General features: G+C 38.9%; 1 protein-coding gene across 7 annotated transcripts in view; it reads right to left on the reverse strand.

The window, feature by feature from the left end:
* The window catches only part of LOC132816471 (spermatogenesis-associated protein 13-like), a 241,377-nt gene that overhangs the window by 88,843 nt on the left and 130,125 nt on the right, over positions 1 to 22,409 (reverse strand). For 6 of the 7 annotated variants that reach the window (XR_009644802.1, XM_060826096.1, XM_060826097.1 and 3 more), the window contains one exon: positions 6,082 to 7,878. The exons of the other annotated variant lie outside the window; for it this stretch is intronic. Coding sequence is in view for 5 of the 6 variants with exons in the window: in XM_060826096.1 (XP_060682079.1) it covers positions 6,082 to 7,878 (1,797 nt within the window). In the remaining variant the exon portion in view is untranslated. The remainder of the gene's footprint in view (positions 1 to 6,081; positions 7,879 to 22,409) is intronic. 7 annotated transcript variants of the gene reach the window in all.

Below are 22,409 nucleotides of genomic sequence, written 5' to 3' on the forward strand. Positions count from 1 at the left end.
ATCCTCAGACTGCAGACCCTGGTTCTGGACACAACCACCTTCAGAAACCTCTTTCCTTCATCTACCCAGTCTAGACCTGTTAGAATTTTAATGTCTCTGAGATATCCCCCCTCACTCATCTGAAATCCAGTGAAAACAATCCTAACCTAGTCAATCTCTCCTCATATGTCAGTCCTGCCAACCCATGAATCAGCCTGATAAACCTTCACTGCACACCAAGATTGCACCCAATCTTGCTCAGAAAGAGCAAACCAACACACAATATTCTAGGTGTGGCCTCACCAAGGCGGTGTATAAATGCAACATCTCTGCTTTTGTACTCAAAACCTCTCACAATGAAGGCCAACATTCCATTTGCCTTTTTTTAACCACCTACTGCTTACCTTCAGTGACTGGTGCACAAGGACACCCAAATCCAGCTGCACACACCCCTCTCCCAATTTACAACCATTCAGGTAGTAATCTGCCTTCTTGTTTTTGCTTCCAAAGTGAATAACCTTACATTTGTCCAAGTTATACTGCATCTGCCGTTGATTTGGCCACTCACCCAAACTGTCCAGATCATATTGAAAAATCTCTGCACCCTCTAACACAGTTCACCCTCCCACTCAACTTGGCATCATCTGCAAACTTGGAGATGATGCATTTTGTTCCCTCATCCAAATCATCAATATATACTGTGAATAGCTGGGGTCTGAGCAGCAATTCTTGTGACAGCCCCTAGTTACTGCCTACCATTTTGAAAAGGACCTATTAATTCCTACTCTTTGTTTCATCTCTGCCAACCAGTTTTGTATCCATCTCAGTATACATCCCCCAACCCCATGTACTTTAAATCTTCACACATAACAGATTGTGTCTTTGCCAAACGCTTACTGAAAGTCCAAATATATCATATCGACCGGCACCCCTTATCAACTCTACCAGTTACATCTTCATTAAATTTTAACAGATTTGTAAACCATGTTTTCATCGTCATAAATCCATGCTGACTGTCTGATTCTGCCACTACTTTCTAAACGCTTCCCTATAACATCTTTGATAATGGATTCAAGCATTTCCCCTGCTACATTTGTTAGGCTTACTGGTCTATAATTTCCCGGTTTCTCTCTATCTCCCTTTTTGAATACTAGAGTAATGTTGGCTACCCTTCAATCTGCAGGGACTCTTTCAGAGTCGATGGAATCCTGGAATATGACAACCAATGCATCCACTATTTCTAGAGTCACTTCCTTAAGCACTCTGGGATGTGGATTATTAGGCCCTGGGGATTTATCCACCTTCAACCCCCTCAATTTTCCCAGCACCATTTCACTACCATTATTGATCTCCCTCAGTTCTTCCCTCTCACTAAACCTTGCATTCTCCAACATTTCTGGAATAACAAGGCCATTGGTGGCTGACAATGGGTCGGGTCTGGTAGCAACCCATGCGATGACAAGGGCTGGTGCATGGGGTTTGGGGTAAAAAGGTGCTCAGACCCTAAAATAGATGAACTCGAAATAGAGTCCAGAAAGCTGTACAGTTCCCAAGCGGAATAGGAGGTGCTGTTTTCCAGCTTGCATTGAGATTGGTAGGAGCACTGCAGCAAGCACAAGAGAGATGCTGGTCAGGGAACAGTGTTGTATGTAAATAGCAACAGTTATGAAGCTCAGGGTCATTTTTGCAGACAGATTGTAGGCATTCTGCAAAATGGTTTTACAGTTTATGCTTGTTCTCCTTAATGTGGCCCACAAGATTGCGCTGTTATCCAAATAAACACTATTAGCAGTTTCTAAAGGAATTAGTATTAATTAATAAAATGCTCATGCTTAAATATTAATTCACATAGTCATTTCATTTCAGGGAATCAATGATGATGGCAGACAAAATACACCTTTCTTCTAGAAAATGTTTCACATCTTTTAACTTTTTTCTGTTCAAATAACCACACAGTTCTCTCAAAAATTGCTACCGATTCTACTTCCATCACAGCGCTTAAGACAGCATTGTGTGTGTCTTCACAATGCTCAGAAAACATACTATGCACCTCTCCTTTCATTTAATTGTTGAGGACCTTTAAATATTACCTTCAAAGCAATTAAATGTTTTTCTTATATTTTCTGATTACAGGCCTTAGCGATTTCAAGCAGGCCAATCAACTCTCCTCTTGGCTTACTAGGGCTCTTGTGGTGCAGTGGTAGTGCCCCTATCATTGGGCCAGGGGACCTGGGTTCAAATTCATCTGCTCTGTCACTATCTAATAATACATCTGAACGTGTTGTTTAGGAAAATAGCTATTGGATTCTGTAGGGCTCCACTTAAGTCCCCAGCTTTTCACTGTATACATCAATGGCTCATAAATTTAGAACAAAGTCAAAAATCACAACACCAGGTTATAGTCTGGCAGGTTTATTGGAAACTGCAAGTTTTTGGAGCAACCAATCCTTCCTCAAGCAGCTCTGAAGAAATTTGCAGATGACAAAATACAAGTTGCCACATAAATAATCAAAAGGAAAGCAAGCTAGTTGAAAATAGTAATGGCCAGGTGAGCAAAAGCCAATTAATTGTGAACCAGGTACTGTATTGGAAATGGCAAAATAGCAAGAGAATGTAAAATTAGCAGAATGATACTATATAAAAGCACCCTGTTGTTACGTATGTGGATGGGTGTGTACTGTTACTTTAAGACCAGTCAGGTGACCCAGAGGCAGGAGCTTGGGAGGAGGGAAGTCTGAAACCAACTGTGCAACTGACAGTTTACACAAAGTATTCCCTGTTCTAGTTTACCCTCTGTCTGCCTCGTGTTCTATTTATGGTTCCAGTGAACCACAAACATAATACACCCATGTTTCAGCTGATTAAAATATTAGTTAGGCTACAGCTAGAGATTACTATGCACAGTCTAAACATCACATTACAAAGAGGATGTTACTGCATGAGCAAGTGTTCACTAAGTTTACAGGGATGCTGTGAACTTGAAATTTTAGCTATAGGAAAACCTTGGATCTGTTACAAAATGTAATAACTATACATTTAGAAAATAATCTGATTGGGCAGATTAAACATAGACACAAACAGTGGATGAAACAGTATGGTAATAGAGATAAACAATGCTTGGACATTAATGTGTACAGAAAAAGGTCCAGACATGGATGAAATTAATGAACATAGAACATCACACAGCATATTATAGGCCCTTCGGCCCTCAAGGTTGTGCCGACATGTTATCCTACTCGAAGATCAGACCCATATTGTACTACTTTCCATGTGCCTATCCAGGGTCACTTAAAATGTCCCTAATGTATCTGACTCTATTACCACTGCTAACAGTGCATTCCACACACCCATCACTCTCTGTGTAAAGAACCTATCTAACCCTTTCCACTAACTCTTCGTCCAATCACCTTAAAATTATGCCCCCTCGTGACAGACGTTTCTGTCATGGGAAAAAAGTCTCTGGCTATCCACTCTATGCATCTCATCCTGTATACCTTTATCTAGAGTCACTTCTCATCCTCCTTCATGCCAATCAGAAAACTCCCATGACCTTTCATAAGACATGCCCTCTGGTCCAGGCAGCTTACTGGTAAATCTCCTCTGCACCCTCTCCAAAGCTCCCACATCATTCCTAGGAGGTGACCAGAACTGAACAATATTCCAAGTGTGGTCTAACCAGAGCTTTATAGACCTGCAGTATAACCTCACGACTCTTAAACTCAAACCCCCTGCTAATGAAAGGCAGCACACTATATGCTGGTCACCAAGCTCCAGGCTGAATACTTTCAATCTACCATCACCCTCTGTTTTCTACAGGCCAGCCAATTTTGTATCCAGATTTTCCTGTATGCCATGCCTCCTTATTTTCTGAATGAGCCTCAGGAACCTTATCAAATGCCTTGTTAAAATCCATGTACACCACATCCACTGCTGTACCTATATCAATGTGTTTTGTCACATCCTCAAGGAATTCAATAAGGTTTGAGAGGCATGACCTGTCCATCACAAAACCATGCTGACGATCTCTAACCAAACTATGGTCTCCCAAGTAATCATAAATCCTGTCCTGGACAGGCAAATCATGGCAGGACTTGTACACCCTATAATGGTAAAGTCCTGGGGAGTGTTACTGAACAAAGAGGCCTTACGAGTACAGATTCATAGTTCCTTCAAAGTGGAGTCGCAGATAGACAGGATAGTGAAGGCAGCATTTGGTATGCTTTCCTTTATTGGTCAGAGCATTGAGTATAGGAGTTGGGAGATCTTGTTGCAGTGAGGACATTGGTTAGGTCACTTTTGGAATATAGCGTGCAATTCTGGTCTCCCTGCTCTTGGATGCTGTGAAACTTGAAAGGATTCAGAAAAGATTTGCAAGGTTGTCAGGATTACAGCATTTGAGCTACAGGTAGAGGCTGAATAGGCTGGAGCTGTTTTCCCTGTCACATCGGACGCTGAGGGCTGACCTTATAAAATCATGCGGGGCATGGATAGGGTGAGTAGACAAGGTCGTTCCACTGGGTGGGGGAGTCTAAAACTAGAGGGAATAAGTTTAAGGTGAGAGGGAAGTTTTAAAAGGGATTTAAGCAGCAACATTTTCATGCAGAGGGTGATGTATGTATGAAACAAGCTTCAGAGGACATGGTTGAGGTTGGTACAATTATAAACATTCCAAAAGTGACCTAACCAATGTCCTTAGCTGCAACATGACCTCCCAACTCCTATACTCAATGCACTGACCAATTTATAACATCTGGATGGGTATATGAATATGGAGGGTTTAGAGGGATATGGGCCAATTGCTGGCGAATGAGACGAGATTAATTTACAATATCTGGCCAGCATGGACAAGTTGGACCAAAGGGTCTGTTTCCAAGCTGTACATCTATATGACTCAATATATATCACGAGGGATTCATTCCAAGTAACTTGAGACTTTTAATAGTTCTAAACAGTTATGTTTATATGCACAAAACAAAAAGTTCTCAACTTTTCATTGAATGGTAGTGCAAGCCTGGAAAGAACAGTCTCCTCATCAGGGGAGCGATACAGTGAAGCAATCTAATCTAATTTCCCTACATTCTAAATGATCCCCACTGGAATTGTGAGAGCTCTGAACTAACAACATTAGCCAAGTTCTCTCTTCTCTACCTCAAAGGCTAGAGACCAACAACATGCAAACTAAAAAAAAGCCTCAAGACCTGATAGAAAAAAAAAGACTGAAGGGTCCAGTGACTCAAAACATTGATTCTGCTTTCTCCGCAGATGCTGCCAAACCTGCTGTTTTTCTCCGGCTATTTCAGTTTTTTCTCTCAAAACTTGACTCGTGCTTGAAATCATTTTCGATCATGGCAATAAATTTATTAAGTTTTGAATTATTATTTATAAGAAATGCTTTTGCTATATCTAAACACACTGTTAGCCACAGCAGAAACATCTGACTCATATTACCATAGTATGAAATTGATGGCATTTCATTCAGAATCTAGGAAAGCAAAATGAGCAGAGTCATTTATATTGCTCCCTCAGAATTCCTATGCACAGTGGTACAGTGGAGCATTGAAGAGTCACTTCAGTATAAAATAGCTTATCTGGAATTGATTGATAATTTAGGAAATCAGACTTCTTTTATTACTACTCTGAAGCCAAAATATCCAACATGCCTAAAATTTCAGCTACAATCCAAGCAATCAAAATGAAAATAATTCTGGCCATGGGAAAGTTGTAGTTTCAGTTACTCTCTAGCTACTGTTGTCACTGGTCTAGATAACATACAACTCCATAAACCAAAAGCCTCTACTTCAGCAGTTTTCCATTCTAATTTTTGCTCATTTGGCAGCTGTAAGATATTTTCAAGCACAAACATTTGTGTAAGAACTAAGACTCTTAAAAAAAATCTTTCCATTGTACTTTCAAAAGTATACTGCGAAGTATCTCTCAGTGGGTAGCACTCTTGTCTTGAGTCAGCATTGAGTGTTTAAATCCAGCTCCAAAAACTGGAGTACAATAATCTAGGCCTGCAACATACATACAGTATATACAACCACCTAATTTCATCTTCAAATTAAACTAAATTTTTTTAAAAACAAAAGAAAAAAATCTTACCTCTTTTTTTTCTTCCACTCCAGAAATGGTTGTATTCAGACTAAGCTGTGAATGACTGCTTATTCCACTGTCTTCATTACCATCATCAAAGCAAACGGCTTGTCCCAGATCCTTAAATGATACTGAACATTTTCCAGCTTTTGAGACAGTTCCTTCAGTTCGCCCATCACTATCCATAGAACTAAGTGATAAAGTACTATGTTGATTTGGACAGTTGAATGTAATATTGTGTTTAGTCTTTTCAATGCTCGGACTTTGAGGTTTAGGAGCAGTTGGTCTGACTGGAATAGCAGACGGCTCAGCTTCAAACACAAATGGACTGGTCTGTTTGGACTCATTTGAATCAAAGAATACTTCATTGGCAGAAGGGCTAAGAGCAGAGAAAGTAGATTGACTATTTGATTTTAGCACAGCCAGGTTCAAACATTGGGAAGACCTGCTGGTTTTAAAGTCTGGTGAGGATAATGACTTTTCCAACTGTGTAACAGCAGTCAGGGTGACTGTGGAAGTAAATAAATTGGGGGATTCAGGAAAGGCAGAGGGTTGGTTCCAGTTAGGGGAGGCAAATCCATGTCTTTCACTGTCAATACTCTGAGAAACTCTTCGAGAATAATCATCATGTAGCCTGCTATTACAGCGAGTCCCATTTCTACTTTCACATGAAGATGAGCTTTCCTTTGGTGGACTCTCCAGTCTCCTTGCAACATCTGCAACATTACTCACTAATTTTAGCATTCTGTCAAAATCTTTAGCTCTGATTGGGCTCCTCCAGCGTTTTGATCGCCTTTCAGTGTTGCCAGATTTTTCTTCTGCTGAAGAAGCACTTGCTGTGCATTGTAATCTTTCATTTTCATGGGTCACTTTTATCTCTGTGAGGTTAGAGGTTGATTTCCTTTTAAATGAACTTTTCTTGAAAAAGCTTAAATTGTCTGTGCTTTTGCTTCTCCTATAGATAGTTTTGTGATTTTCATCATTTGCTACCACTGAATCATTAATGTTGGATGCTTGGGGCACAAGAGACACAACTTTGGTACAGCCCTCTTGTATTGGGGATTTATCACAGTCTAATAAATTTATCCGCCCAACCCGATAAGCACGTCTAATGCTCCGTGATCGGTGGGTATGGCGCAAAAAAGCTTCATCAACATCTTCGGTTTCGGAAACATCTGAAGCCAAATCCCCCCCGGAACTACACAAATCTTGCACCGTGGCTGTGCAAGAAGATTTATTCTGCATTTGCACACCATGGCCATTTTGCACAACTTTGGGCACATTTTCAAAATTGTCCACATTTATGACCTCAGCATTTCCTTTGGTTTGAATTCCTTGAAAAACTGAGGACTTGAGTTTTTTGAAAGAACTCATTTTTCTGAAAGATGACAAGGCATTCCAAGTGGGAGAATTTCCCAGCAATATCACAGAATGTGGTCGACTGTCAGAGTTACAATTCGTATACTTCCTAGGATTTGAAATGAAATGCATGATTTTTGAAGGGGTCAACTTACTCTCTCCCATTTCCTGACCACTGTTGCTACAATGGTCACGAAAGCCATTATCTACTTTCGGATGAGATGAATTCTCGAACATTCTGGAATCCGTAGTATCTACAGATAAGATATTGGCACTTGCGCATCCATTATGGAGAGATTTCATGTTGCCATTACTACAAACGTCAGAAAGATCAAGGCTACTGATCAACTGGATGTTGTCATTCAGTGGCCCCACCTCAGCTTCACTTCCTTCCTTCAGCTCTACATATATGTTGAGAGAGGTTAGCACTTCACTGGACTGGAGTGCCTGCATGGAAAAGATAAAGAAAGCGTTTAACAAACCTGGTAAAAGTACTTCTTTGAAAATAGCTGGAAACTGAAAGTAACAAAAAAGTAAACATGAAACAGCTATATGATTGACATGATCTGAACACTTAACATATTCCAGCTGCCCTTATACACATTCACCAAGATTGAAAAAAAGTTCTTGAAGAAAAATTAACTCTTATTTCCCCTTCTCCAACTTCTTTATTCGTTGACTCTCTTCTGAATTCCACCCCATTGCAGGTCTCCTATGTCTTCTTCCCCATTTAAACAACAGTTGTTGTTTAAAACTGTTCCATCCATATCATTTTCTAGTCCTATTAACCTGATATGTAAACTGTCTCTCTCCACATTTGCTGCCTAACCTACTGATTACTTTGTTTCACAGCAGAACCATAGGAATTTGCTTTGGCTTTGGAAACGTGAAACATAGGAACACAGGAATAGGAGTAAGCCTTTCAAGTCAGCTGAAAGGGAATCAGAAGCTGGCAGTGACAGAGTCTCCTCGGCCATTGTTCCTTCGCCACACTTTTTAGATTAGATTAGATTACTTACAGTGTGGAACCAGGCCCTTCGGCCCAACAAGTCCACACCGACCTGGCGAAGCGCAACCCACCCATACCCCTACATTTACCCCTCACCTAACACTACGGGCAATTTAGCATGGCCAATTCACCTGACCCGCACATCTTTGGACTGTGGGAGGAAACCGGAGCACCCGGAGAAAACCCACACAGACATGGGAAGAACGTGCAAACTCCACACAGTCAGTCGCCTGAGTCGGGAATTGAACCCGGGTCTCAGGCACTGTGAGGCAGCAGTGCTAACCACTGTGCCACCGTGCCGCCCACTTGTCTCACAAATACTTGGTTACCAAGTTCCACACATTTAACAGCTGGAGCAGCTGAAGAGATATGTCCAGGAGATGAACCTCTTCTTCATTAGGCCCAATTTGGAGACGCCGGTGTTGGACTGGGGTGTACAAAGTTAAAAAATCACAAAACACAGGTTATAGTCTAACAGGTCCAACCTGTTGGACTATAGCCTGGTGTTGTGAGATTTTTAACTTCATTAGGCCCAGCCTCTACTTCCACCGCAGAGTCTCAGCCTCTGTCTTCCCATTGTCCCACATTCCTCCTAATCTTCAGGCAATACAAAAGGAGAGATAGGTCAGTGGGGCATGTGAAGCGTCAACAGCCTCAATGCGGGACATCTGCACATTTGCTGCTGCTGTGCCACTGCACACAAATAGTGATGCCAGCTGCATATGCAGAGAAGCTGCTGCAGTCTGTCATGATATTATTGCTCATGCGTGAGAATTATTTTGCATTGTGAATAATCATTGTTTTCCCATACTGTCTCCGTATCTCTATGTAGTTAGTATTTTGAAATCTGTCAATCTCCATTTCAAACATCATCAATGAATAAGCTTCCACAGCTCTTTGTTGTAGAGAATTCCAGAGATTCACATCCCATAAGTACAAAAAAATTCCATCTCAGTCCTCATACTTGGTTGAGGTTGTACAAAACTCTGCTAGGTCTTACTTTGCATCAAGTCCAGTTCATAAATCATCATCTTGCTCTTTGACTTACACTGGTTTCTTGAAAACACAGCTCAATTTTAAAATTCACATCAATTTCAAATCTTTCCTAATCTTTCCCTATCTCTGGGCTCCATCAACCTAATAATTTGCTGACATTTCAGCATTATGCTAACTATAGACTATAGCATCTCTGATTTTTGCCAGTTCACTAATTTTTGTCTCAGTTGTTCAAGGATTATGGGTATCGTTGGCTCGGCCAGCATTTATTGCATATCCCTAATTGCCTGAGGGCAGTTAAGAGTTAACCATATTGTTATGGGTCTGGAGTCACATGGAGGCCTAACCAGGTAATGACAGATTTCTCTCTCTAAAGATGATATTAGTAAACCCACCGGATATGTCTTTTTTGTACAGCAGTGGTTACGTGACTGTCATTAGGCCATACTTCCTGCTGCTGTGACCATAAGCTCAGCAATTACCTCTCAAAACTTCAAAATTTTCTTCCTTAAAAAATGCTCCTTAAAGATGTTTCTTATTGAATTGAATTTATTGTCATGTGTACCGGGACACAGTAAAAAGCTTTATTTTGCGAGCAATACAGGCTGATCACATAGCATAGTTAGTGAATAATAGGTAAATAGATGCTCCTTAATGATGACCCTTAAAGAGAGGTGTTTTTTTCCTTAATTTGATGTTGTTTCTATTGGTGCTAGACTCCCAACCAGGGGAATTCTCAGGTTTATCATGTGAAAGTATTTTATAGATTTCAATTAGATCACCTCTCACCCTTTGAAACCTCAGTTTCTCCAATCTTTATAGGATAGCCCCATCATCCTGGAAACAAGCCTGATGAACCTTTGTTGCATTCTCTCTTTGCCAAAAATATCCTATGCGAGACATGTGGACAAAAGCTGCACAGTACTCCAGAGTGCAATCTAAACAAGCTTCTGTACAACTGAAACAAGACTAGGCTACACCTGCACTCAAAACTTCCTAATTGTCTGCTGTATCTACAGGTTAGCTTTTAATGACGTATCATCAAGGACATCCAGGTCTATTTGCATATCAATTTATATCCCAACCTCTCAACATTTAAGAAATACTTTGCACATTGTATGCCATCTGCTTTGTTCTTGCTCACTCACCCAATCTGTCCAAATCCTCGGAGTCTTGTCATCTTTCTCACAGCAAGTGTTCCAAATTGGCTTCTTAGACATCCCCAAATTTGGAAATTTTACATTTTGACTCCATGTCTGCACCATTGATATATATTGTAAACTCTAGAATCAATCCTTGAGATACACCAGTACTTGTTGCCTGCCAAGGTGAGAGTGGCTAGTTTACTGCCAGTTTGGCAATCTTTAATCCATGCCAGGACGTTACTGTCTATCCAAGGGCTTGTATTATGCTCATTAATCTCCTGTGGGGAACTTTATCAAAAGTCTGAAAATGCCAGTACAGTATATTCTCTATCCACACACTCCTTTATTAATTCCATTAGTAAAATACTCAAAAATCAAAGGTTTAAACAATTTCAGATTCTCATATCCATATTATGTATAAAGAGATTACTAATATCCAAAGGTCAATTTTTCAGATCCTTAATAGTAAATTCTAGCCTTTCCTGTACTACTGATAAAAGGCCAACAAATCTATATTAATTTCTCTCTCCCTCCCTTCTTAAATTGTGAAGTTGAAGATCTTTATTATTATTTCAAGTAAACCAGATATTATCTGCAGAACTGAAAAAAAATCTATAAAATATTCTGTTAAGACCAGAGACTAAGTTGCAACGCAGGAAGTAAATGGTATTGATATAACACTTAATGGTGCAACATTTCAATAGATGGGTTCAGTAGCACATTTTTTTGGTCAAAATGAAAAGCTATAATAAATCCACTAATTTTAAATCTGTGATTCCCATACAGCATAACATCACATAAGGAGCTAAAAAAAAACGAACAAATGCGTAACACGGGTCAAATTTCTTATGGTTTTCCTAGATTTTCATCAAACTTGAGATGATCCAAAAGTCTACTGCCATATCTTAAAGTGCACCAATTACAGTGGCTCAGTGGTTAGCACTGCTGCCTCACAGCACCAAGGTCCCATGGTCAATTCCAGCCTTGGGCGACTATCTGTTGTAGTTTTCACATTCTCCTAGTGTCTGCGTGGTTTCCCCCCAGGAGCTCCGGTTTCCTCCCACAGTCCAAAATTGTGTAGGTCAGATAAATTGGCCATGCTAAATTGCCCATAGCGTTAAGTGCATTAGACAGAGGGAAATGGGTCTGGGTGGGTTACTCTTCGGAGGGTCAGTGTGGACTTGTTGGGCCGACGGGCCTGTTTCCACATTGTAGGGAATCTAATCTAACTACAGTTCATGAATCAACTTTTTGCTCTTTGATTTATACTGGTTTCTTGCAAACAGCCATTTTTGTTTTGAACATTCAAATCATTATTTTCAAATTCTTCCATGACCTGACCTTTCCTGTTCTTTGGTCTCTGTCAGCCCACTAATCGACATAACCAGATTTCAATTGTAGACTGGAGCATCCCGGATTTTCATCATTTCACTAATTGTGGCTATGCTTCCTATTGCCAAAGCTGTAAGCTCAGCAAACCCTGACCAAAACCTTGTTACCTCTTTCTCTTCTTTAAAAGATGGTCCCTAGAATCTACAACTTGAGTCAAATTTGGAGACATAATTCTTAATATCGCCTTATGGGGCTCAGAATCAATTATTATTTGATAACACTAGCAAAACTTAAGCCAACTTACAATGATAAAGGCATCAATAAATGCATGTTGTTTAACTGAATTCTGCTTCGAGTTAAGGCTACAAAATCTGCTTCTCTTTGTTACAACAAACAGGTTTCAGTCCCACAAACAAAACGGTACGTTCCACTCACACCAAAAAGCACAGGTCTAGATTGAATTGTATATTTATAGAGAGGAATAATCTCTCTATCTACCCTGTTGGAACAGCGAAAAATAAGGGCTACATATTTTCCACTATACAGAATCAAATCCGAAGTACATTTTCTGTTACTCAGAACTTGGAAATCATGGGTGCTTTATTCCTCAATTTAGTTACAAAAGACGCCATAACTTCCAAGGTGAAAACACTGTAGCTAATTAACATGAATCAAATTAAAGGTGCAGACTGAAACAATGGTTCCAAACTTTGGCACAATGATAGACCATTAGGCCCATGAGCCTACTCCCCCATTTAGTTAGACCATGGCCAATCATCTACCTCAATTTTTCTCCACAATATCCTCATTTTTTTTGATTTGGAGGTGGCAGTGTTGGACTGGGGTGTACAAAGTTAAAAAAAATCACATAACATCAGGTTATAGTCGAACAGGTTTATTTGGAAGCCCTGCTCCTTCATCAGGTGTATGATCTTCTTGGATATCTTCTCCACTTTGAGCCAGCAATTAGTGGTGTTGATGGTAGTCACACCCACCTGACGAAGGAGCAGAGCTCCAAAAGCTAGTGCTTCCAAATAAACCTGTTGGGACTATAACCTGGTGTTGTGTTATTTGTAAATCATTTTTCTTTTTTCCAGAAATGTAGTGACTTTTGTCCTAAATATGGTGGCCAATTTAGCTTCTATTACCCTATAGAGTAGAGAATTCCAAAGATTTCACACCATCATTACTTTGGTCTTATTCTGAGATGATGACTGTCTCATATACATAGTTGGAGGTACTGCTCTTTTTAAGACAGCTGGTCAGTTGACCCAGAGCAGTAGAGCTTGGGTCCAGCCTAGAACTGGCTGTGGAGGGGAGAGAGCATCATTAATAAAAAGTGCTCCTCTTTAGGTTTACCATTGATAATTCCTGTTTCCAAAGGAAGCACCAACATAACAATGGCCCAACCATATACTCACCAGCCATCCCACCTACACCAATTTAATTCAAACATCAAATGATTTGTAAATTAAATCTGCACCTTATTTGTTTCTTCTTTAACAAGAAGCCTCATTACCAGCAGTTTACAGGACAAGATAGTTCTGCCAAAATGTGAATGATCAAATTTAAAGTGAACAGTCTTTCAATTTCAGGAGTTCCCTATACAACTGCAAAGCCCAATTCTATCAAAACCAGATTATCATGGCCGTGACTTACAAGGGGATATTAAATGACGAGTTGAGGGCACAAGCAAAGAAGATGCAAGAGAAATCAATGATCCTTTGTACTTGGAGAACCAAATTGTTTTGTGTGAAACATATTCTCTTACTTGTAACAGTGCCTGGCAACACTATACACAGGCTGATATGTAATAGTAGAGGGCATCAGTAATTTCTGGTCAGCAATGAATTGCAGAATGACTTCCTTTAAATTATTTTGATACTACAGGCTTGGAAGAATGAGCGGAATTGCCCTTCTCGTATAGTCACTTGCACCATCACGGAACACGGGCAGAAGTAGCATATGCACCCCTATAAAGGCCCGTCTACAATACATTACACAGTTCCATTTGATAGATAGGTAGGGTTGGGCCCGAAAGGAGTAATGCTTTTGGCAAAATTGTGGATTTTCTTTAATGTAAAGGATCCGATTACTAAATTTGGGGATTGGATAAATTGACTTTGTTCTTTTGATGTGAAATGAATTGTACAAGCTGATGTGGCACAATTTGAGAGAGTTGTCAAAATGTGATCAGACCTTTCAGAGCAGGCTTTTGGATGTGAATTGGCTTGAAAATCAGTGGTTACAGGACATCAACAAGGAAGGGAAAAATCTCAATGAAGAACTACATAATTCTATTAACCTTGAATTAATACAGCTTCACGGAGATGTGTATTCTACCAAGTGGTTACTTTCCTTATTTAACCCGCAATCAATCTTTGAATCTAATTGTACTATAAATAGATGCCCAAATTCCATGTTTTTGCAAGGTAGCTATGACTGTGATGATGCTGTCACTTTAAAAAGTTTTTTTGAATAGAGATGGTAAAAGGTAGAGGTACCAAAGAGTCGAGGGTATAACAGGTAAACAATGGAAGGGGAGTGGTCGGTTCAGCTGCAAGCTTAAGTAAAGGATTCCCCCGACTTTCTCTGAAATCTCTTTCTGGATGTTGTTCCTTCATGCCTGTAAGATTCAGTATTTGAATTTATCTTTTTGCCAAGGGGTGTGCTTATGGAATGTTACTGTATTGGAACATTTAGTTAAGTTGCTATATCAGTTTGGTTAATTTTTCCAATAGTCAGGTTACTCTAAAATCCTCTTTCGTTTGTTTGTGTGTATCAATGGTAGTGCTTAAATAAATTGTGCTTTGCTTAAAGCAGAGTGGTTTGACCAGTTGCATCACACCTGGCTTCAAATCTGCGTTTAAAATAAAAGTTTAAGGTTTAGGCTACCTTCTAAAATAATTTTGAATGTTATGGATCAGACCAGACACAATGACATTATGGTCAGGATGCCTACATGGAGCAGTTAATTGCAACATGACATCACTACAAAGACAACTGAATTGTTCACGCATGATACATGGTGCTCATACAACAAAACATTTACTAGGTTAGTGAGAACACTAACAACCAGGAAGACACAATGAGAAGTCAGTAATCTTCTTCAATGCAGGAAAAACTGAGATTTATGCTGATGCAATTTCTGACAATAGAATACCCAGTTGTGAATGCAATTTGAATAATCAACTGATGGATAGAAAGCAAAAGTCATTTAATGCAATTGTGACAAAATGCTACCAAGAGTTCCAATGAATGTTGCTCTTTGATACGGATTGGATATCATGGTCCAAACTGCTACAAGCAAAACCTGCAACAGATAAACTACATGTCTGAATATTAATTCACAATTAAGGACCAACAATGGCAAATTTGACCTTGGAGACATTTGCAGAAGATAACAGTCTTTAAGGATTTGGCTGTTGTAGTATGGCAAGTTAAATATCCTACAGGCTGTGGCTTGGCAATACTCCAGATGAATGAAGAATTAAGTGTTGACTTCCACCTATTACAAAAGTACAAATGCCATGTTAACAAATTCTCTTGCCTGTTTGAACTAATTTAGTGAGGCTGCATTATCTTAATATGTATTGAGATGTAAACATTCATGCATATTATCATTCAATTTCGACAAGTTGTTTGAAAGACTGAGAACATGTTTTATGAAAAGATCAGGGTGGTCTGACCAGAGCATTATATCATTAGAGTTAAAGCAAAGCTGCCTAGTGGAATATTAAATTATGAACTTACCCCTTGTTAAAAGAACAATAAAAAAGTTCCACCTCTACCTTGCATTAAATTCATTAATTAAATGGAGAAGCTGAACATAATTTAAAAACAAGCAACTTCCAGGTTTAAACTTGGATGCCCCATTTTTATCAGTTATTAACCCATTCTGAATTATGCAAACATTCATAAATTCTTTAACTTTAAACTTTCAAGACGTTTTAGATTACATGTAAATCAGGAAAACCAGAGGTCAATTAGACCCAAACTTACAAATAAAAACTTCTATTTCATATTCTTTACAGATGAAAAATGAAATGAATGACAGGAGCTACAAATTTGAAAGATATTAACAAATAGTTGATAATACAAATAGGTGAATTGCATTAATACATCAATTGATCTTTATTTTTAAAAATATATTAAGTGAATTAAATGTGGATCTGCCATTGGACCATTCACATCCTGTACAATGACAATTCCTCTGAACTGTACTAAAGATACGAACATACCACTGCAATTAGTGGCCAGGGTATCTATGGCCAGACATAGTTTTTTCAAACAAAAACTGCTGTTCCTGAACACAAGAGCAATGCAACAAACAGATGCCAGGTTCTACAACTGTGTTTAGTATTTAAAGAGAAATCTATGGCTTTTGAATTCAAACTGTGCAACTGACCATTGCCAATAGTGATGAAGCCATTTACATAAATTATATTCACTTTTTTAAAAAAATATTTTCCATAATTACTTTCTTGAAAAAGTAATTTTATTGAAGTTCAGCCAGAGTACAATGCTTATCTTACCCTGGGTCACAATGGCTAGGAAACGGAGCACATTATACTGAAGCAACAAAGAAAAAAATCCCAGTCAACTTTTCAAATGTATCAACTTTGATTTTGAAAGGGTAATGCGAACAAGAACTTGCAATGACCATTACAGCTTTAGGACATTTATCAAGCTATCACTGGTTGTACTCATTAATATTGAGATTCTGCATCCGTAAATAATGAAACATGTAGGCCAGATGGCCTCAAGTACACTCTGTCATTCAACAGTATTATGACTGATCCAACACTCACTTCAGTCTTAAATATATGCCCACATTTTTCTGAGACTATGCCCTCTGAACCTCAACTCTCCCATGGAGGGGAAACATCCTCTCAAGTTCCTTAAAAATTCTGTTTCAATTAGATCACCTCTCATTCTACTAAACTCCAATAAATTCCAACCTGGTTAACCTTTACTCATAGGCAATCCCTCCATACCAGCAATTATTCTAGTGAACCTTCATTGAGCACTTGCAAAGAAATAACACGTTGTCTCAAATAAGTGGACCAAAACTGCTTTCAGATGTGGTCTCACTAGCACCAGGTAGTTTCAGTAAGACTTCCCTATGCTTATACTCCAATGCTCATGAAATAAGGGTCAACATTCCATTAGCCTTCCTGATTACCTGCTGCACCTGTTGGCTAGCTTTGTGTTTCGTGCATATATACATCCAAGTCCCAGTGTTGCAGCTTTCTGCAGTTATTTTCTCCGTTTAATTAATACTGTTCTTTTGCTCTTCATTTCAAAATGAATAGTCAGTTCTTCCACAACACAATGATTGTGTTCTTGAGCAACACCACATTGTAAAACAATTGTGCTTGAGAAACTGCGTTTAAAGTTTTGGCATTGTAATTTCATTATAGCCAACATACACTCAAAATCCATGTTGTAGAAACAGCATCCCCAGTTCGTCAATTATATTATAGCAAATTCACATTGATGAAATGCATGTTATAGCGGAATGTATCTTCATATTTTTCCACATTATAATCCATTTGGTAATATTTTGCCCAATTACTAAACCTATCACTATTTCTCTATAAGTGACGTGCCTTCCTCTTGCAACCAGCCTTTGCAGCTGTTTTGTGTGGTCTGCATATTTGGGTACAGTACCCTGCACATTCAATTCCTTCTTCCAAGTCATTAATGTATATTATAATTGCAGTGCCAGCTCGGATTCCTGTGGAACACACTGTCACAGGTCACCAACCTGAGAAAGTACTCCCACCGCACTCGTGGTTTCCTGCCTAAATCGCCAATTCTGTATGCTAGTATATTACCTTGAACACACTATGCTCTCATCCATGACTTCATCTTTTGTGAGGTACTTTATCAAAAGCCTTTTGGAACCTAACCCTATCCCTGAAAGAAAATCATCAATTTGCATTTAAAATACATCCGCAAGAAAATACATCTTACCTGAGTGAGCTGGGAGAGAGTACACACATTTCTAATAGTGGCTCCTTCATACAGGAAAGCAGATCATATCACAAACCAGTTGGACCAGCCTCAGACAATGCAATAGTTCAGAGGTCTTGAGGACTTAACTGAAAGTTCACTGACTCTTTGGAAAGAAAAATAAACCTGAAGAGTAAAATCTCAGCTGAGGAACAGAAGAGATCCAGTCATAACCAGTCAGAAAGCAAAGTGGCTGTAGTCAGAGAGCTCTAGTGACGAACTGCCTGTTTGTTTGGTGGTTTGTATCTCTAGAGAACAATAAAGAGAGAAAGCCCACAAGCAAGCAAAGTCACAGCTGTATAACCCTTGGGGCTTGTTTCCGCCTTTAATCCACTGTGTAAAGTTGTCATTAGAAACAGCCTCACTATACATCGTCCTCACTGAGGCTGAAAGAAAAAGAAAGGCAAAAGGACGTTCCAAGGGCATTCAGCTCATTGACCCGTGAATGAACGAACTAGAGGATTGTTAATTTTGAATTGTTAATCTTAATATTGATAAAGGAGCTGTACTGCTAACAAGCTAGAAGAGTTTCGAGCAGAAAATAAATTTAAAACTTTCACTTTCGTCATCCCACTCTGACTTTGTGGCTTTATATTCCCAAAAGTCTGTCAATAAAATCCAGCATGAATGCTTTCTATATACTGCAATACACAATTTATCCTTTAGCAATTAGTAAAATACTAGCCTTCTAAGAACTAGAAATAGAATTTGGCAAAACTTCCATTAAAAGTAATCATGAAAATCAATGCTATTATGTTCACAATACAAATCTCTACTAACAAATCTTATTTCTTTGGACCAGCACATCCACTGTATCAGGCACTATATTACAGTTAGTTCAAGTCAATTGCTTACGTTTTTCCTTTTGACTGAATTATCTTCTAAATGCAATTTCTCAAGGTGCTTTCAGCACATTATGTTAGAAACTTACAATGATAAATTTGCAGTCCACACCCCTAATGCCAAACCATCATTGCAAAGCTGTGTTCCTCCACTATCAACAATTTCAATTTTTCTTTTATTTCAAATTACCAGTCTCTGACAAGTCCTAATGAAATCATGATTTATAAGTTGGCAAAAAGCCTACATGATCTCATTGAAGATAGCAACTATTATGCATTGTAAAAGACCATCAATGGATCCCCTGTATTCAATTATAGTTACAACCCTGAGAACCTACTTTTGCTCCATCTCCATTCTAACCCCTCAGACCTTCAGCCATGCTGAACATCGGAATCTCTGCACAATAAATTAATTTACTGCCAAGCACTGTAAGTGCTCTCTCAGTTAATATGTAAACATTTTTGAATCAATGCCTTCCCCGGACCTTGATGACAAAGTGTGGCTTTCTTTGCTTCATTTTGACAAGCTACTGAAGGAAATAGGCCACTAGTCTGTGAGAATTTTACTTTCTATTGAGTTTTATATTAATTTTAAGATAGAGTAACATTAAAAGAAAACCTAAGCATTCTTTTTTTTTTAAAATCTAACAGGTGGTTTTCTTCAGCCTTATAGAAACAATTGGCTGGCCAGTAATATATCAAAATACTGAGGAAGTTTCCATGAAGTTAATCAACTTGGCCTCTTTGTCACTGACATCATCTGTGCCGCAGTGAAGCATTAACAATTTACAAATCGAACCATAAATGTGAATTCCTCAACACCGTTTGTAGTTGTTTCCAATTACCATTTGTTATGACATGGGGTAAACCCCATGCCAACTTAAACCCAACACACAAGTTCACCTCGTGTAGAGATCTGTTAAATTTCAAGAGGCAAAAGAACTATCCCAGATTCCTCTAAGTAAAAATTAACAATTTTATTCTTTAAAGTCCAATCAAGAATATTAAAACCACAATTTACAACTCCTTTCTCTTAAACTTGTCTTTTACCTCCCACTCTACAATAATGGTCCAATAAATTCCCTCTTAAAATTTATAGCAAATCAATTTCAAACCCAGTTGCCATCTTCAGATGGCAATCTTTCTCTGTACATTTCTCTAGGTTGGCTTCAGTCTTCTGTTGAAGAAATTTCTTATGGATAGGCACTTTTCAGAAAGCTATTCTGCTGGCAGTCTTTACTTGTGGCTGTTCTCCCTAACTGTTCAAAATGTATGTTTTCAGGTTTAAAACCATCAGATCTTTTCATTTGATATGGTGCCATCCCAAAAAAGTAAAATTCAAATTCAATTGGATTTTGGTCTTTGGGGCATAATTTAAACTGATTGGCCTGATTTGAATTTGTTTTTGTACTATGACAACACAGCACCAGTTGTGTCAACCAAATGTCACATTAAGTCATTCAACACACTATACTTTCAGTCCTTGCCAGCTTTCTCTCAAAAGCTACAGTACACCTACACAACTCAGTGTGCTGATTTGCACATGCCCTCCAAAACTTCAGTTCAAAGTGAAAGCAAAGACAAAGATACAACAAATCTCGATCAGAGAACTCTTCAACACTGATGTTCTTATCCTAAGCATTCCAGACCTTCACAGGCTAAGTCAAAAAAGAAAGAAATATAAACTAGAAAAATAAAAGAATAAGAAGTTCAACGATAGGGGGGGAATTATCAAAATGCTGTTTTCAAATTCACAATTCCTGCTAAATTCATTGTTAACTGAAAGCCAGGTTTTGGTCTGAATTTATCCGTGCTTGAAATAGCCAGTGTATGAGCTCAAAATGAAACATGGCCACTCAAGTTTGATAGCAGAAAAATGGTAGCTTGCAGTAAGCCATGGCATCAAGTGGTGGTGGCGATGGGAGGGAAAGGGCAACTGCACAAACACCAAATTACTATATGTACTATCTCACAATACAAAGAATGGTAACTAGTATGAGATACTTAAGAACTAATTCAGACCAGCAGAATTAGTTTGGCACTTATTGAAGTTATATAAATGGTCTGGAATATGCTGCCTAGACGTTTGAAGAAAGAAGATTCAGCTGAGGCATCCAAGGGCATTGTTTCTATTTAAATAAATCATCTAGTGTGTACAATTACAGGGAAAAAGCGAAAGATTATCACAAAGTTAAAATGATCAAAGAGTCAGTGCAGGCATGATGGGTCAAATATAGCAGCCTTCTGCATTGTAACAATTCTGTGATCCTATAAAATGGCCCCATCAAAAATGACATGAATGATCTAGACAAATGATGTTGCGGTACTCCTTCAGTTAATACAAAAACATCTATTGTTTAAAATTATGGAACAATAAAGGTTCCATTCCATTCCTGCATCTACTATATAGGCCAGACATGTCCAATAGGTGACCCACAGGTTACAGCATTCAGCTCATTCCTCTCCAGCCAACACTTCATGTTTGAAATACATAAGAAATTTGCCTCCTCAGTCCTTACAGGTAACTGAGCCCAAGTTCAAAATAACCACTAAATCAACTACAGTCAATCCATAACAGATCACATGCATATCCCTGCTCAGCTAACTCTGCAGAATTAGAACATTTATGTGGCTTGAATGGCATGCTGAGGTAGTTTGTTGAGCTGAGGGAGTTAGGCGAGGGGGGGGGTGGCAGAAGAGAAAAGGATGCTCTTTTGCTGGCATTTTTAAAGAATTTGGGGCAGCACGGTGGCTCAGTGGTTAGCACTGCTGCCTCACAGTGCCAGAGACCTGGATTCAATTCCTGCCTCAGGCGACTGTCTGTGTGGAGTTTGCGCATTCTCCCAGTGTCTGCGCGGGTTTCCCCCCACAATCCAAATATGTGCAAGTAAGGTGAATTGGCCATGCTAAATTGCTAAAGGGTTAGGTGAAGGGGTAAATGTAGGGGAATGGGTCTGGATGACTTGCGCTTCGACGAGTCGTTGTCGACTTGTTGGGTCCAAGGGCCTGTTTCCACACTAAGTAAGCTAATCAAAAAAACTTCCTCACCACATAAGAACTGGTTTTTGCTCCTGCCTTTAATGATGTAATTTATAGACGTAGAAGGAAGAATTGACTGGTGAGTAGGGATGAGTTTCTTTTTTGTTTATTTCCTACTCCCTATCTCTAGTTTAAAATAAACATTTCAAAGCCAAGCTTAGAGTACTGCAGAGCAGGTTAGCCACAGAGATGAGGGGAGGCCTTGGGTTTTTCTGAGAAAAAAACAGCCTGAATAGGTATGACCAGCTCTCACCGATCAGGATTCCAGTGGTTCTTCAGTAGCATCAGAAGCTGTTGGAGTTTCAGAAATTTGGAGGCTTCAGTGACTGCTTCCTGGCTGTTATTTTCCATTTTTTTTCTCTCCAATTAGAAAATGGCGTTTGAGAATCTGCCTTTTTGCTAAAGGGTGTGTTTATGGGATATTAATATGTTGAAACAGCTATAGTTACTATATCTATTATTCGGATAAATTTTCTCAGCAGAGACAAGTTATTCTAAATTCTTCTTTCTCTGGTTGTATTTTAACTACAGTGTTTAAATAAATAGCATTTTGCTTAATGTTATGCAGTTCGACCAGCCGCTTTATATCTGGAACAT

Source organism: Hemiscyllium ocellatum, chromosome 6, assembly GCF_020745735.1.
Source record: "Hemiscyllium ocellatum isolate sHemOce1 chromosome 6, sHemOce1.pat.X.cur, whole genome shotgun sequence".
Taxonomy (NCBI): domain Eukaryota; kingdom Metazoa; phylum Chordata; class Chondrichthyes; order Orectolobiformes; family Hemiscylliidae; genus Hemiscyllium; species Hemiscyllium ocellatum.